This window comes from Python bivittatus, unplaced genomic scaffold (genome assembly GCF_059951505.1).
Source record: "Python bivittatus isolate LINGU-HERP-01145 unplaced genomic scaffold, Pbiv_v1 ctg000790_np1212, whole genome shotgun sequence".
Lineage (NCBI taxonomy): Eukaryota > Metazoa > Chordata > Lepidosauria > Squamata > Pythonidae > Python > Python bivittatus.
In genome coordinates this window covers 4,636,437-4,653,688 of record NW_028277110.1, presented here as the reverse complement: position 1 = coordinate 4,653,688, position 17,252 = coordinate 4,636,437, and the positions used below count along the sequence as shown (strand labels likewise).

Sequence of the window (17,252 nt, the reverse complement as noted above, 5' to 3'; positions counted from 1 at the left end):
TTCCACAAATATAAAGCATCATGGCTTGTCCTCTTAAATGCCTGCTTAAAAAAATATTTCAGGTAGCTATTTTGTTTGGAGGGAGAAGGCAGAGTTAGGCCTTCAGTGTGATCAGATGTGATCAGATGTGGGGCTTTTAATCTTACAAGATTTTTGAACTGACAAATACAGATTGGGTCCATAGCAACTTTCATATTTCATATCTGTACTAAATGGCATCTTTACCAGCCACAATACTTAGTCATCTTCGATGGCAGCAAAGTCGCAACAAAGTTTTTGAGACAACCAAGTTGCTGAAGGGTTTTGTGTTTGTTTTTTTTAAGCAAAATCCTTGTTAAAAAACCACCTCGTTTCAAGAGCCTATAATCTGTTTCAGCTACTCTGCGGTATCATTTCCATGACTACACAGCATGATCTCAGGGTCTAGACCAGGGTTTCTCAACCTCAGCAACTTAAAGATGTATGGATTTTAACTCCCATAATTCTCCAGCTGGCGTGGCCATAGCGAAGGATCCTAGGAGTTGTAGTGCAGTTGTATGCATAAACAATGGTCTGGAAAGTGGAATGTGAACTTGTGGGGCATATTTTGTCATTCCTGAAGAAGCTGTTGGTCTGTGTCATCTGACACACTTAAGAACACACCACTTCCATATAAGAAAACAGTAAGCAAGCTTCTACAAATTAAGTCTGCAGTGTAAAATTTAGTATTAAGTTGTGCTTTGACTGTGTTCTAGTCTTCGTGACCACACAGACACCAGTCACGTTTTCCAAAAAAAAAAAAAAAAAAGTTTTATTTCCTACGTGTTTTCTGTTATTGACCCATTCACTGCACCATCATAGCATACAAATCAAAATACAATGGGTATACTGGCTCAAGTGTCCAAGGTTGTTAGTTTCATATAAACACTCAAACTTGCATAACTACAATACAAAAAAAAAAAGTATAAATTTGAAATGATTTTTAGGAAGTGTTTTTAAACATTTCCCACAGGTGGAAGATGATGTAAGGATGGATGTACACAAAAGAGTGATGACCTTTGGGGATCTGGTGTTTTCCAAAGGAAACAACAAATTGTATGTCTACATTTAGTGTTTTAAGAGTTGTGAAAAGTGAGTCAGTGACTTACAGATAAACTGTCAACTTTTAACTTTGTCTGGTTACAAAAAGAGAGACTCTTGAAAGCCACAGTAAGTAGTTTGTGTCAAACCACTTAAGGCAGACTTAAGGGTGGCCCTATTTATTTCATGACGAAGCCCACTCAACTTCGTTGTAATGAAACTCTTTGATCTGGAAGGCTCCAGCTGCCTAGATAGAAAGAGACTTCTCAGAGAAAAACAGATATTCCATGGGGCATATCTGTTGAGCTTTCCGCTGGCTGATCTGTGACTTCCCACCAAGCTTTCGTTGAATGAAGTTCAATGTTCATAGCTATAAGTAATGGGCAAAGGAGAAATGGGACTAGTTTATAGAAGCCAGATTACCTGGCTATGAGGACGACCTAACACTTTTTTCTTCTTTTAACAAAACAGTTCCTTGTTGCTGCTGCTGCTGTCCTACTTCTTAAAAAAGGAAACAATAAATTGCCAAGTATTGTCCTAGTCTCTAAATGCATTAGTTTCTGCTGGAGTGGTCTCCCATCAGAAGCCATAGGATCTGACACGATGGAGTTTGCCTGCATGTAGAATAACTCAGTGCCAGACTTGCTGGATTCGGTCCTCTTCACACAATCCTGCAGTTTGGCTTTTCATGTTGGCAACCCATGTTCATGTTTGGGCTCCTGACATCTCAGCCGTTCCCCCAGGAAAGAGAAAGTCACCAAAAATGGAAAAGCTGGCTGTAGAGGCACCACTCTTGTTTGCAGAGCGCAGATTAGCTACTCCTTGGTATCCTGTCCATTTCCTTCTGGAACCCCATCCTCACTTGCCTCCTTCTCCTCTTTATTGCGCTTGTTCTTCTTGTGCTTGTGTCGCCGGTGGCCTTCCCCTTCTTCACTCTCATGCTGCTTGCTGATGGGGGATCAGGAAAAAAAAAACAGTTTAAGCTCCTTATGACACAAATACAACAGGGTCGTTGATGTTGAGCTTTTAAAGCTCTAAAGTGGAAGATACACTCCTGAAGAGAGTCCTCCCCATCCTAGAATTCAGCAGCTCAGTGTGATAGACAAGAAAGAGTATTACAGTCTATGAAAGGAACAGAAAGCAGTATGCTATTAAATAGGCACATTAAATAGACGCTATTACATAATAAGAGAGCAAGTTTGGGGTGGCGGTGAAGGCATCAGGCTAAAAACTGGGAGAGTGTGAGTTCTAGTCCCGCCTAGGCACAAAACCAGCTGGGTGACCTTGGGCCAGTCTCTCTCTCTCAGCCCTAGGGAGGAGGCAATGGCAAACCACTTCTGAAAAAGCCTGCCAAGAAAACTGCAGGGACTTGTTCAGGCAGTGTCCAAGAATCGGACATGATTGAATGAATTAAAAAAAAAATAACAACATTTTTTATCACCTGCTGAATAACTCTTAACCCATCTTTCCTGCATGCTTCCAGTATTCAGTTAAGCTTAAAGAAAATACTTGAGTAAGATCAATTCTGATCATCCCAAATGAGGCTGAGGTAATAGCAACCAGCAGATTTTCACTGTGAGGGTCACCGATTCATTACCTGCTATAGCACGGACATTCTGTCAGCCCTACAAGATAGACCAGACTAAGAAACCCAAACCAGATACTGTATATCAGGACTATCTTTCAATTAATAGCCACAATATGGGAACTATATTTAAATGACTAGAAGTTTTAGCTAGTGCAGGTAAGGTAGAGATCTGTTTTCATTAACTCAGACTCAGTTTGGAACATAATTCACCACTATACCACTATCACTGAATTAAAGCACTTTTGGCCTGAACTCAGCTTGAGGAGCTAGCCTGGGAACAGGGAATGACTTACCGCCGGGATGATTTATGTTTGCTGCCCTCTTCTTTTTCTCTGTGCCTCCTCTCCCGGTGACGATCTTCTCGCTCACGACTGCGATCTCTACTCCTGCGATAGTCGCGCTCAAAATCGTAATTGCGTTCCCGGCTATAATAACGGTACCTCTCATCGTCACTAAGAGAGAAGAATGAAGTATAGAAGAGGAATGGGAATGTTATTTGGTATTCAAACTGATTTCTGATTTAGGGTAGGCAACACATGGGGTCAGAATCTCAATCTTCTGGAGGGGCACAGCAATCTGGTGACATGCCCATATGGTGCAGGAATTGGCTGGGGGAGACAAGAATTTCAGGTTCTGAATTTAAGAATCAAACGGTAGGCATTCCCATTTTTAAAATGCTAACCCAAGCAAACCATCTGGGAGGTCTAAGGATGGGGAGGGAGCAGTCTGTCTTCCAGAGGCTTCCTCTTCCCATTTCTACTCTTAAACCCAAATAAATTCTTTTAAACCTGAAAACAAACCAAAAGTCTTGTCATTTCAAAAGAGGGTTTAAAAGCAATTGTTCAAGGGGGCTTTTGACATCTGAATGAGGCTATCTGGTTACTTATTCCTTGTCGCTGTTCTTAGAATTTCTATTTTTGGTATTTTGTGGATTTAACATTACACTGTGTCAAAATAACTTCTGCTTCACTGCCAAGAAAAGCTGAGTTCTGTATATACAATTATACTAAGTTTATCTCTTAACAGCTACGAAATCTAACTTCCTAGCTCCTTCTACATATAGTTCATATTTTGTCTTATAATGCTGAAGTTTTTATTTGAAATACAAGTCAAGATCTTGAGCATGCTGCCTTGCTTGTTAACCAGAAAGAAAGATGGGGTATAAAGTGAATAATGAATACATTATTGTGGTTAATGAGCTTTGACTCCAGCATCAATGTCATACTTGAATTATGTAGCTGTACAATGACTAGTATTGTGTCACAAGCCACACTCACTTGTTATATTCACTTGTGGTAGGTGTCCGGTCACGGTCTCTTTCCCTCTCCCTTCTTGAGCCAGAATATTCCCAGTGGCTGCTGTCGGAAGCACTGGAGGCCTTATCCACTGTGGTCACCCAGGGAGTGTGAGACGTAGAAATGGGTGGGTAGGTGATGAAACCTGAATCTATGGAGAAGCAGGAGAGCTTTTCATCAGCTGATTCAGACATTCATATGGTAGTGGATATGTGCTGCGTCATCACCAACATGATGGAGCTAATGACATGAACTCCACAGGAGACACATAGAGATAAACCACATTTACACACCATACAAAAGAGATAATAAAAAAAGCTAAGGAGGGAACAAAAAGACCAGAACACATCCTCTCCAGCAGCCTACACTCAGATAAGCAGGGATTAACACCAGACAAACAAGGAGAAAACAATACCCTAATGAAGGAACTACCAAGGAGAAAACCATACCCCTACCAACACTGGCAGGGCAAGCTACTGTATATAAACAGGGAGCAAACCCCACACTCCCTTGCACTGATGATGTTACCTAGTTGGGTAATGAAACGCCTGCAAGCCAACAGCCAAGCTCAGAGAGCACCAAAGACTCCACAGTTCAACCCTGAATTACATATATTCTCTTCTATTGCAATTTTTTCCTATTGGATTTACAGAAGAGGCTTGTTAAAGCCTTGAAGAACTCTGTGCAATGGGACAAAGAAAAAATGAGAAATTAAATCCTACTATAATATTTGAATGAACTAAAGATTAAGACTTTCAGAAGTAAAAGGAAGGAATATAAAGTTGGTTTATCTGGTCAAAGTTAAACAAGATTTGTTGTTACTTCTGGCAACCCTTTATGGACTTTCTGCTGACACCGGGACTGAAAAGTGATGGGATACAGGATGAAGACATAATTGTTTGTAACCTTAGAGGGAGTGAAGAGTCACAAAATTTGTTTATACTTGTGATGAAGGTTGGAAGTCACTTCTTTATTTCTTTTCTCTTTATTACAGTCTTACTTTTTTCTTCTCTTTTTTCTTGCACTTTTTATCCTTTCTTTCTCTTCTCTAAGTTTAGTTTGTATTAGATTTTACTATTGTAATCAAAATTCTTAATAAGATTATATTGAAAGAAACAATATGCAAGTTGGTATTGAATTGCTTCCCCATTCAGGAACTTAAAGAAACCCCAAGCCCTAGTTTCAAGATTACATCCAAGCTTCCAGTAGTTCCCAACAAATAACTATCCAATTTTAAACAATAATGGCTATAACATGAGAGAGAGAGAAATAATACCACTATAGGCTTGCTAGAAAAGGCAGATTTTATAAGTGTACTAAAATATTACAAACACCATTCAGTTTGAACTCTATCAGGGAAGCTGTTCTGTTCATATAGGGAGGAGATAATCCTGTTTCTTATTTTAGAAAACACTCTTCCACAAGATACAGGTACAGGAAGTTGAATATGATCAATGGCGAGCTAATATTTAGAACACAAAGGGAAATACACTGTCTGCATCTTGAATTAGTCCCAAAGCTAAATCAGCAATAACCATATGATTACTGTCAAGTATGTTGAATGTACCCTCCCTCCGTTTGTATCAGGTGACTTGTCAACAGCAACAGCCTGCACAACTGTAGCATCAGGCAGTCTCCAAGGATAATCCTGTTGGAAAACATCATAGATACCCAATTCGGTTTTCTCAAGAGAGCGAGCCTATCTAAGGTGAAAGATGACCAAATGGGATATCATAGGGGTTACTTCTTTATTTAAAGCTCCTGACCCACCTGATCAGGTTGGGAGAGAGCCATCGATATTGCTGAAATGATCACTGTATCCACACTGCTAGGATTCAGTATAGTTTTCCTCAACACATCTGTTTAAACACAGCCTCTAGGGATTTGAGTCAAAGGCTAATAAAAATAAACTTTATAAAGTTTATGTAAAGATGAGCATTGCTGGTGTGCATGGATGGTACCTAGTTCCAAAGTCAGAACTCTTCATGCAGCTTGCGTATAGACAATTGTTATTGTCAAGCTCCTGCAGCTGGGCTCCCGGTGTGATTTAACTCTATTAGCCTTCTGGAGGGACATGAAGGCCCAGCTCTTTACACGGGCATTGGGCTAGGATGGAAGTGAGCCCAGCAAACATAAATGTAGGGTTGGTGGGATGCTATAGTGCTGTGATGATGTTGTTGTGGGGTTCCGGGGGGTTATATTTATTCTGGTTTTATGGAATGTTGTGGTGAGCTGCCTAGGATTATCATGTGATAGGTGGCCATAAAAGCTTTCTAAATAAACAAACAAACAAACCCTTCCAATCAACGTGTACTCTTAAGCACAGAACTGCCCTGAGGCTAATCTAACACCTCTGCTGTTTTCAGCAAGCTTAGCAGAAGGGCATCATTGAAGAGGTACAGAAGCATCAAGAGGGAAGAATCTTTTTGCCCATTTCCAGACACAAGAGTTGACTAGAAGCATGAAGGACACGGAACCCTCATTAGCAAGTTAATCACCAGCTGAAGGAGCTTGTTTATCCAAAGGCTCCTCTTGCTTGTCTGTTATCCCTCATTAAGCTGTATACAAATCACAGAGTTGGAAGGAGATAGCCAGACCCTCCCTGGTCAGGCAGAAATTCAAATTAAAGCATTCCTGACAGATGGTTGTCCAGGCTATGCCTGAAAACATTCAGCACAGGGGAACCCATCACTTTAGAATTTATTGATCAGAAGTTTTTCATAACATCTAACCACAAACTGCCTTCCTGTAACTTTATGCCATTATTCTGGGTCCAGAGCTCTAGCATAATGGAGAAGAATACTATATATCCCCTATTCTTTTCCTGATAAACATGCCTAGGCCCCTCAATCTCTTCTCATGAGACCTAACTTTTCAGCCCCCTGATTGTTCCTCAGGTCCTTCTCTGCATCTGTTCCAGTTTGACTGAATCCTTCTTAAACGATGGTGTTGAGAACCAGGCATAGCGATCGAGTGGGGTCAGATATATCTAAAAGATGTTTTCAGGCGATTAGGCCATCCATTAATCAAATTTCTTCAAACGTAGGCAGAACAAAAGAGGAATAGAGGAATGCATCTTTTACTTTATCCCACAGCCCTTGTCCCTAGTTTTAAATGAAGGGGATGTTTACAATCCCAAGCATGAAAATATTTGGCATCCTCAAAGTTGAAAACCAAGTAGGATAAGGAGCTCTGACCCTGTCCCAGACCGTTACAACTGTCATGAGTGAATCAGCTGTGCGTCTTCCTTAAGCCAAAGAGGGAGGACAACCATACAGCTGTAGAAGCTTCACCATCTTGATGCGGAAAGAAGTCCTCTTACCATGCAGAACATTCTATCATTGCAGTGGTCAACAAAGCATTATACACTTCCACTGACCCTTAAACAGATGGTTTGCCAATTTCAACTGTCACTTGAGTGTAAAGAACGTCTCAGTGTCTCCTATTGCCATAAATCCTGTTTAATGATAAATCCAGCTATGGCAAATGTTAAGCAACTTTCTTTCCTGGAGCCTTTCTCATTCTATCCAGAACAAGAGCTCAGCTATACAATATGGAGCCCACTGGACCCTGCAACACTTTTGTTGTCAAGGGGGTCACTATACCGCTATACCATTGATTCCCACTAAGTCCCTCAAGATGAAGGCCAAGGAGATCTCAATATGATTTCAGGATACCTCCTTGGGAAATTACAGGCTTACAGGTGATGACATGGTTATCTATCTCATGTGTACATCAGTTAGCATAATTAATGGATCATATAGGATACTACTTGACAACATATGGAATCCCTGTGGCAACTTTTCCCATATGCCTACTTGCCTGTTTATGTAACAGCCATAGGTTCTGATTTTAGAGATACTTAAGCCAAGATGGAGGTTTTGCTATGTTAACACATCTTGCTAGTAACAGATCCAATATCGAAAAGTTCTATTCAACAGAACTCAACTAAATTCAAGCTGACAGAAATGTTTGTGAGTAAATGGAATGTCTAATTTTATTTAAGAATGAATTTGGATTTTTTAAATTCTAGAATAGACAAGAAACAGGAAATGGGAACTGACAAGCTGAGTTAGTAACATTACTTTGTGGAGGTTGCAAAGCAGAGCTTGAGCAGCAGACATCCGTAGGAATCCTTACTAATAAAATCCAGGGCTGAAAGTTATGTCCCCACATTTCCCAGGCTACATGCTAGCTGGGGGACCGTGAGAGCTTCAGTCCCACACATCTGGATGGCACGAGATCTGAGAAACTGGTCCACATGCTTCTCTGCTTAAAATGGGGTTTTTTTTTTCTCCAGAGACTTCCCAGCCCTTCTAGAGGCTGTTTCCTCTTTAAGAGACTGTCATCCTGTCTGTAAACCTGGAGATGGCAACCTTTTCAGCTTCAACTGGACAGTCTTGTGTAATAACACAGGAGCCTTATTTAAAAAAAAAAAGTTTTTTCATGCAATTGCAACAGTCCCACTCTCCCAAGCTCTTGTGAGATTTCAATAGATTTAAATAATTAGGGGATTTCATGGACACCTTCTAGGAGTGCTGCATTGCTGACTCCAGATATAACATCAAGGATTCAAGTAAGAGGCTGCTTTAGATGACATCAATAATGTCACTGAGGTGTGACGATTAAGAATCTGCACTCTGCCTTGCAAAAAGACCCCAGCTGAAAGCAGGTGTGGGTGCTAGGGGGCCACAGAAGAGCGAGATCAGAAAATTAATAATATACAAGTGCACAGAATTATTAACAACTTGCAATTGCTTTGCATGGATGTTCCCCTCTTTCTGCTCCCTAAGAAAGGGAAGAAACATTAATGTTTCTTTCCATAACAGAAACATTATGGTTTTAGCCTGAATGAAGGGGTGTGTGTATTTCCACACGTTCCTGATACAGGCCGGTGACGACAGCTGTCTATAACAATAACAGTCGGGGACAGTGAAAAGTAAATGATCCATTGGAATACAATTTTGGGAGTCTTTTTCAGGTGATGAAAAAGGGTGGGAATACTTGCAAATGAATTCAGCGACATGTTGAAGGAAGAGAGAATTGCTAAAGGTAAAGCACAGATATAAATATCATTACAAAACTCCAGTTTAAGAATGGTACCCGAGTGATGCCCAGAGTGAAGAAACAGGCGGGAAATGCTAGAATTCTGCAGCATTTCAGGATGCTCTACTAACTCTGGTTTGCAGAGAGCAGGGTTTTGTGGCAAATTACTTCCAAGACCAGCTCATGATCTGACCATCACAGAAGAGTCCAGAGCTGTCCCTCAAGAGCAGAACTGGCCCATCCAGGTGACCCACCATGGGCTGTGCAAGACAATAATCCACTCCACCCATCTCTGAAGGGCTCACCTGTGGAGTTGTAGCCAAAGGGAGGTGGCTGCCGGTTGCTGTAGCTGGCAGGCTGGCTTTGAAGAGAGAGGGAGAGAGAACACACGAGAAGAGTTAGCAACAACTAATCCCCATCATTAACTTAGGCTGAAAAAAAAATCACAGAGGAAAATGATAGCCTCACTTCCTCACTGGATTATCTCTATTAACAACACTCTCATAGCTGTATTTTTTACCCAATTCCTAGCCAACCATTTCTCAGTTGACCTTCTACCCACTGGGATCAGCCCAGCAGTAAGAAGCACTAAACAATTCAAATACCAAAGAACAGGCAGAACCCCTGCCGGATCAAACCAGAGGAGAAATCTCATTATCAGCATCCTAGTATTCACAACACCAAATCAGCTACCTGTGTGAAGTTCACAGGCATAGCACAATCCCAGGCACTGGAAGTGCCAAACATCTTCTCTGCAGACAAAAAGGCCATTTCACTTACGAGTGTACTGAACACTAGACATTTCCTCACGAATTCATGTAATTTCCTTATAAAGCCATCTAAGCCAGTGATCACTACATTTTGCACTAACATATTCCGTAGATTCAGAATGTCATGACTCTTAGTCTCCTTACATTCTCTACATATCAGTGATGGAGGGCAGGAATCAGGCCAATGATTGTGCAGTATAGACTGATCTGGTGAACTGGAGAATATGGAGATTCTACCTCATCACTGTTCAGCTGTAATCAGAGGAGGAAAATACAGGAACACTGGCCTATCAGATATGACAAACTTCTAATTTTGCTTCTTGGTCAGGCTTGCTCATTAGTTACAATCCTACAAGGCATGGAATAGCTCTCCCCCTTCTGCATCCTTTTGCCCTCAACTGCAGAGGGAGGGAGGTCTACAGACTGAGACTTTAAATTCCTTTAAATGGAATGGAGATCAGTGGACCTCAAGCCCTGGGTCTGCAGTGCAGAAGCTTGTGAAAGAAAGGCAGGAGACAATAGAAATGCAGTAGAGATACAAGCTGGCAAAGATAACTAATATTAATCTTGGGATCAAGGAAATACATGCTTTTTTCTGTGTCCTTCAAACCCAAATACTGTATCACCCCAAAGACAAGAAGGCTTGTCTCATGCTTAGGAGGGATAATATTAGAGTGAATTCACAAGCTGAGCGAATGCCGTGAGTACCCATCTAATTCTCACTTACCCATCAAGTGTTGGAATCAAGAGGGCGGGTGGTGGAGCGAGAGGAGGAGGAAACAGCCCTGTTAATAAAAAAATCAGTAATAATCATTAAAAGATATGATGGCTACAGCAAAACTGCCATTATATGGTAATCCCTTTCTCTTTGGGTACCATTGAAAAAAATCCCCTTGTATCTTATTCCAGTAATCGAATCACTCAGCACACCCGTGTCCAGATATCGCTATGTTGCACATTCCTCCAGTTCCACCACCTGATACTACTAGATGGGATAAACATGAGATAAGCAGGACACACGGACAATATTAAGGCATTGGGTGGATCTGGTGCCTTCATGGATGTCACGAGCAGCATTTGATCGATCCACATAAAATAAATCAGAATGATCTAATCATGCTAAGTCAGGAGCATTCGAGGCAAGCCACCAGCTTCATGAACAACGTCGATAAGGGCTTGGCTGGCTCAGAGGGGGAAAAGATGGCAAAAGACCATGCCTTAAAAAGGCAGGAATAGCTTGATCTGTCACTGACTCTACCCCAGTGAATATCAGTATTGCTGATTCAGCAGCCTTCAGACCCTGTGCCCTCCGGCTGGCAAGGCAGGGAAAGAAATGGCAAAGGTTCATCTCGGGGTAGACCATAACCTGCCTGAATCCCAGCCCTCCTTGGAGTGATGCTGGGCCTCAGAAACGTGACACGTGAGAACAGGCTGGCATTTTCCTCATTGCATGCACAACCATGTATCTGGGAAAGCCACACAGGCCCAGATCTGTTGATTTCACCTCTGGAATTTACAACAGATATCTTCACTTCCTCTGGGCTTGCAACGCTCCAATATGACTTCATTACTATTCCCCTTAACATAAGAAAATGTTATGGAAATTTGTGATATCTATATTACATGCTATTGACTCACAGAGGCTCATCCAAATTTTATAATATCCTTAAGCCCCAATCTACTCTGTATCTTTTCCCATATTGTTTACCTTACTTGCTTAATTCTTCAATGGAAGCCAATTCTTGAGCCATACTACAAGCACTGGGTACATCTTATGCTCATTTGAACCTCTGGTATGTTTCACACTGAATGTGAATTGCCCAACAACATTTGATTGTAATACTGATGTTGATCATAGAATTTGCCATTTTGGTAAATGGTTTGAGGAATAGTGAAATGTAGCCCACAAAATGGCCTAACTGACTGGCTATGGAAATTTGGTCTTCAAGGAAAATAGAAGCACATACCTGGAATAGGGCCTGGGGGTGGTAAACCTACACAAAACAAGAGTCTAGTTAGGACAGCCAAAGATCTACAGAGCCTCTGTCTGAGGAGGCTGACAAATATGGCTCAGAGTCCTTTGGGTCAAGCCCTTCACTTGGTTGAGAACAGAAGCTACCATCTACACAATCAGAACATTGTTTCGCCCAGCCCAGAGTTCCTTACACTGACAGGCAGCCTCTTTCAGAGGACTCCAACTAATCTCCTTCCACTACAAACTGGGGAGACTTTTTAATTTGCTTGCAAGATGCTTAGGGATGTTGTTCTGCCGTATTTATCTGGAAGGCTTTTTCTACCCCATGTTTTAGTTGGAAAATGCTCTGAGAGATTCACAGAGATCAATAATAAGACAACCCCTGCCCACAGGCTCACAATCTACAACACAATACAAGAGGGAGGAAGGAGATACAAAATGCTGACTTGAACTCCAGCTCTTAGTTACAAGTTATAATGATAACCAGAACGGACACTTTTCAAGGAGAGGTGGGCAGGCCCTGGTCGCTCAACTAAGTTCATGCTCGCCTTGCTTTCCTTTCCCCCCTGACTGTGGACGGTGGAACAGTGACTGCTCAGGGGACACTTGAAGAGCAAAGACATTGGAGAGACTTCTGTGCTGGTGGATCTCCTAGTTCTATTGCCCACAGAAGACCATCCCACTGGCTTTAGGTACTCACACGTCCAAATGAGCGTACCCAAGTCTGCAGAACTAAATGTAAGAACTTGGAAGCGGATTTCATTGATTTTAGTGGCTTTGACTTCCAAGAATTATCATGAGCTTGAATGTGCCGAAATGCAAAAAAGCAGTTTCAGACAAGCTTGGCAAACTCATGCCCATCCAGTTGTAAAGAGTCAGAAGTGAATGACTAACTGAGCGGCAACAATAACTTCAAGTATGTATGCTGAGGACTAAGACAACAGAGGTCAATGCTATCAAAAGTTTATTGTATTATATGAGGGATGGCCTAGTGATGGATAATGTGACTGAGACAGCTCTGACACAGACATACACACACACACATTCACAACTTGTAAGCTGGCTTTACCAAATACATTAAAAACTAAACTGTGTAGGTTTAGGGTGGGCAACGTCACCATAGTTTCAGCTTCTGAATGCCTCAGAACATTCTGGAGAACATGAATTTTTGGCCATTTGGGAGGTTATGCAAAATAGGTACACCAGTTTTATTACTTTGATTTTAAAAGGAAAAAAAGTGCTGATAAAAAAAAAATCACCATTTAGCCACAAAACTAAGGTTGGGACCACAGTCATCAAACCTACAGTCTACCTTTACTGAAAAGGTCTTCAGGCCTTAGGTACAGACATTCCATACTGCAGTGTTACTTCGATTTTTAATACTCTTCCTAATGAAACAGACCTCTGTAAAGCTTGCCTACTTGTATCTAGCACAGTGTTTCCCAACCTTGGTAACTTTAAGATATGTGGCTTCAACTCCCAGAATTCCCCAGAATTCCCCAGACACAGATGTTATATTATGTCATGCTTCTCTATATAGGGGGAATTTATTTTTACACAGTGTAAACCACATAGGATAAAATAGTGAAATCCCCCCCACTTGGAGGGGGGAAGGTGGAAGACCCCATACATGGAGGTCTGTATTGCTCTACCCTGAGAACTTAAGGGAAAGTGGACTCTATATGCCATCCTGATAGTTCCTTGAATAAGGCTGTGGATATCCTAAAAGCAAATTCATGGACAGTCACCCTGCTGAAAAACCACAGTCTAGGAAGGCTAACGTTTTGGTGAGGAGGGGATGGTTTCTGAATAGAGGCCTTGGAAAGAAGTATATGCTAGATCAATCTTTCTCAACCTTAGCAGCTTTAAGATATGTTCTATTAGCTTTTAGATATCCCTTCTTACAACTACTGAGTGCCAGGACCTATACTGCTCCTGAGGCTAACACCCTGTACATAATCATCTCAAATGCAAAGGTCTGTGAGTTCAATTTCTGGTAGAGGGTTTGAATGGAACAACATCTGCCTATGTGCATATGAAGAGTCCCAATAAGAGCAAAACTGGTCTCATAGTGGTCAATATAATTGGCACATTCAGTACCTAAAGAGCCTTCCAACCACACAATTCACTCATCCCATGTTGGGATGATCTCAGTCTGAAGGGTCTATGTTAAAGTGGAGTTGGTGTCATCACAATGCTGCAGGAAGTTTCTTAAGAGTAAGAAAAAATAGTTGGCTGCTGAGAGAAGTGGTGGAGCCTTCCTTGACGGAGATCATCAAGCAGAACCCAGCAGCTGGAGCCCTTCTGCGTCTCCATCTCCTGCAGTGAACCAGGGATTGGAGTACATGGCTTGTGAGTCCTGCTAGATGTTCTACCGCAGCCTTCCCCAACCTCTGAGGAAGACATGGGGACGTCAACTCCCAGTGACATCCATACTGAGGAGTGGCTCAGACTGGGAGAAATTGTTCTCCCAATGCTTTCCTAAGGAGGAGCCTTTACTTCCAATGAAATTCATGTTGGTTATAACACCATTGTGCGTGTACATATGCATGCACACAGACACAAGAACTGCAAATGTCACATTTACAGCCTAGTTTAAAATTAACTAAGATAAAGATTGCAAAGTGTGCATGCATCTAAACCAAAACTGGAACATTTTGAAAAAGTAGTTCTGATGTTATATGCTGAGGCACCTTACTGTGTAAAGAGAAGTAAGTTCCTGCATGCCCACTTAGATGGCAGCACGAAGCTGATCTTAATCTCAGAAAGGCTAAGAAGGATCTGGTCTGGTTAGTCTTTGGATGGGAGACCACCAGGGAATACTAGGGGTGTGGGCTAGCCAGGGAAATACAGACAACAAGAAATGGAAGGAGACAACATCAAACCACTTCTGTGTTGATGCCAGGCCTGTCCATGAAGACATCAGGAGCTGAGCTTGCCCTGATGGAGAAGTTCTCTTTTAAGCCCATTATAAGCAATCCATTGACAAAGTTGCCTACTGCACGATACTCTGTTCTGGACCTGCCTCTTTCCAAACTTCTCTGCAGCAACAGAGGGATGAGCTCTCCTAAGGGTAAATAATTCTTGTCCTTACGCAATTTAAAAGCAAGAACATCTCCAATTTTAACTCCAATGCAATTTCCCTGCAAATGTCTGCCAGAACAAATTTCTGGTTAAACTCATAGTATTTAAAGACTAAGTTGGTTTTTAACAAAAGCGTTTCTGCACCAGCAGGGCATCTACCTGGAGGATGGAGAGGTGGTGGGACAGAAGCAACTGGCGGAGGAGGAGGATGGAGAAAGTGGGGTGGAGGTCCACTTAATGCTGGAGGTGGGCCTGTCGGGGGCACAAATGGCTGCTGCTGAGGGGGCTGAGCGGGCTGAGTTTTGCTCCCGTGATCTCCAAGTACCTTTTAAAAGAGAGCATAGAAGAATAATCAGGTTAGGTTTGAAGAAAAAAACTAACTGTAGTCAAAGCAACTCTCAAAGGAGGCAATGCTACTATGCACACATCTGCATAATGTTGCAATACCATGGGAATGCAGGAGAATGGAAGAATGAAATCCTGGATGTGGAATTCAGCTTAACTTGGAAAGTAAACCCAACCAAATCAAACCCAACCCTGAAGGGCACTTGCAATGTCTAATGCCAGTGGTGACTGAAGAACACTTCCAAGTTTCAGATCTCCTGTGAGGGTCCTTATCCTTAACTCCTGTGTAGGTCCTTATTCATTTGCCTAATTTATTTCAATCACAGAGCTCAGATTTCCTGGCTGTAGAATGAATATTTTTGAAGCAGGGAATACATACAGCCCGTGGATGAAGACTGCCTCTTTCTACCAGATCATCTCAATAGTAACATTCCAGGACTGAAATAAGAATTAGGCCTGTCACAGCACTAAAGAGCTCAAATCAGGTGTCATTAAAAATATCCAAGCCGGCTAAGTTCAGATCAAGTGCACTTGATTTAAAGATATGTTTTCATGAAACTATCCTGACAGGATGTTTTTAATTTGTAATCTGGGATATGTGCTGGTGAAGTTCTGCATCATCAGTTGATTTATATCACTTATTTTGGACATGTCCAATCAATATGGGAGAGAAGTTATTAGAAATTATAGATTACGCTTTACACATTGATCCCAGCATGATTATTTGGATTTTATTAACAGAAGATATGCAGAAGTAGAATTTGGAGGGTGGGTGGGAAGCAATCTCCTCTAAATGTGAAACAGTACTTAAAGAGCAAGTTGTAGCAATGGTTAATTTATTATTTGAGGAAACCAAAAGGGAAGTTGCCCAGAGACTTACAGAAAAGTAGATTTTGTTTGTAACATATTGAGAGAGATCTTCGGATGCCACTGAACATAGTTTTAAAGAGGAGGAACATTTTAAAATGGAGGAAAATGGAGGAAAATCCAACACTGCACAAAAAGATTAGGAAATGTCCAATCCGGATTGAAAGTTAAGAGTATGCAAGACCATTTTTCAGTTCTTACCTGAATGGGATTTTCTTCAGAAGCGTGTTTGTCGCGCCGCCTTCCTTCTACCCTCCTGATGGTGCCAGCCTGTCCACCAATCACATCGATTGTCCCACCCAGCTTCCTGTTTCAAAAAGAAGACAAGCACTTTCTCACAGTCCCAGCCACTGATCTTGGTCACACTGTCCTTCCTGTGGCACAGACCACCGACTGGAGTAATGTATGCTATAACACACTGAGCTCCAGTGTTCTAACGACCAGGCCATTGCCCACCGTACACCAGCAGACCATCGATCCTTTGATAATGCCCTAAATTCCAGTGCACCAAGAACCGAATTCCAAATTCTTTTTGCAGAATGTTGTGGGCGTTTGCTTCCCAATTGCCTGGGACAAAGCAGAACTGAGCCAAAGGGCTATCAAAAAGCAAAACGAAACAAAACAAAAAACTCAAAAGCTGACTTGCAACTTGCTCCTTGGTGCATTATTACACGCTGTGCTAGAGACAGGAAGGTCACAATACTTTATCTGGGAGTAAACAGCTTGGGGTAGAGCTCACAGGTTCATCGTGTTCAGAAGATTTAGTACAGAGGTGTGCAACATGGTATCTTGGATTTGTACCCAATGCCCCCCCCCCCCAAAAGCTTTCTTGGTGTTCACCAGCCTCCTTCTCCTTCCTGACTTAATTTTTAAAAATAAAAATAAATCTCACATCATATTTATTTATTTCAATACCTCTGGGCATCCTAAAGGTCTGAGTTGAGTTTCCTATGGAACTAGTTCCTCTTCTGACTAATGGTGTTCTGGGACCAGCCATGCCTACTGTGACAGCCATCTGGGGACTAGGTATGTCTCCTCTGGTAGCCATTTCCCCCTGCACCCATTACATGCATTCAAATTTCCAAATGGTCACCACCTCTGAAGCTGCCTATCTTCTGAATCTTCTGCAAGGCTCCAGGGAATGAACAATATTTGGGGGGCAGAACTGAGGGGAAGATGACTTACCCCTTTGCTCTGAAGCATTTGTTATTGATATCATGTAG

General features: G+C 41.8%; 1 protein-coding gene across 5 annotated transcripts in view; it reads right to left on the bottom strand.

Annotated features, from left to right (window-relative positions):
- Positions 1 to 786: 786 nt before the first annotated feature.
- The window catches only part of LOC103052848 (pre-mRNA 3'-end-processing factor FIP1-like), a 34,088-nt gene continuing 17,622 nt past the window's right edge, over positions 787 to 17,252 (bottom strand). For 3 of the 5 annotated variants that reach the window (XM_088129270.1, XM_088129274.1, XM_088129272.1), the window contains 8 exons: positions 16,231 to 16,336; positions 14,977 to 15,142; positions 11,726 to 11,752; positions 10,486 to 10,543; positions 9,294 to 9,349; positions 3,925 to 4,093; positions 2,941 to 3,099; positions 787 to 2,007 (listed from right to left, as the gene is read on the bottom strand). In XM_088129270.1, coding sequence (XP_087985396.1) covers positions 1,875 to 2,007; positions 2,941 to 3,099; positions 3,925 to 4,093; positions 9,294 to 9,349; positions 10,486 to 10,543; positions 11,726 to 11,752; positions 14,977 to 15,142; positions 16,231 to 16,336 — 874 coding nt within the window. In that variant the 3' untranslated portion in view covers positions 787 to 1,874. The remainder of the gene's footprint in view (positions 2,008 to 2,940; positions 3,100 to 3,924; positions 4,094 to 9,293; positions 9,350 to 10,485; positions 10,544 to 11,725; positions 11,753 to 14,976; positions 15,143 to 16,230; positions 16,337 to 17,252) is intronic. The other 2 variants (XM_088129271.1, XM_088129273.1) reach the window with 1 other exon arrangement.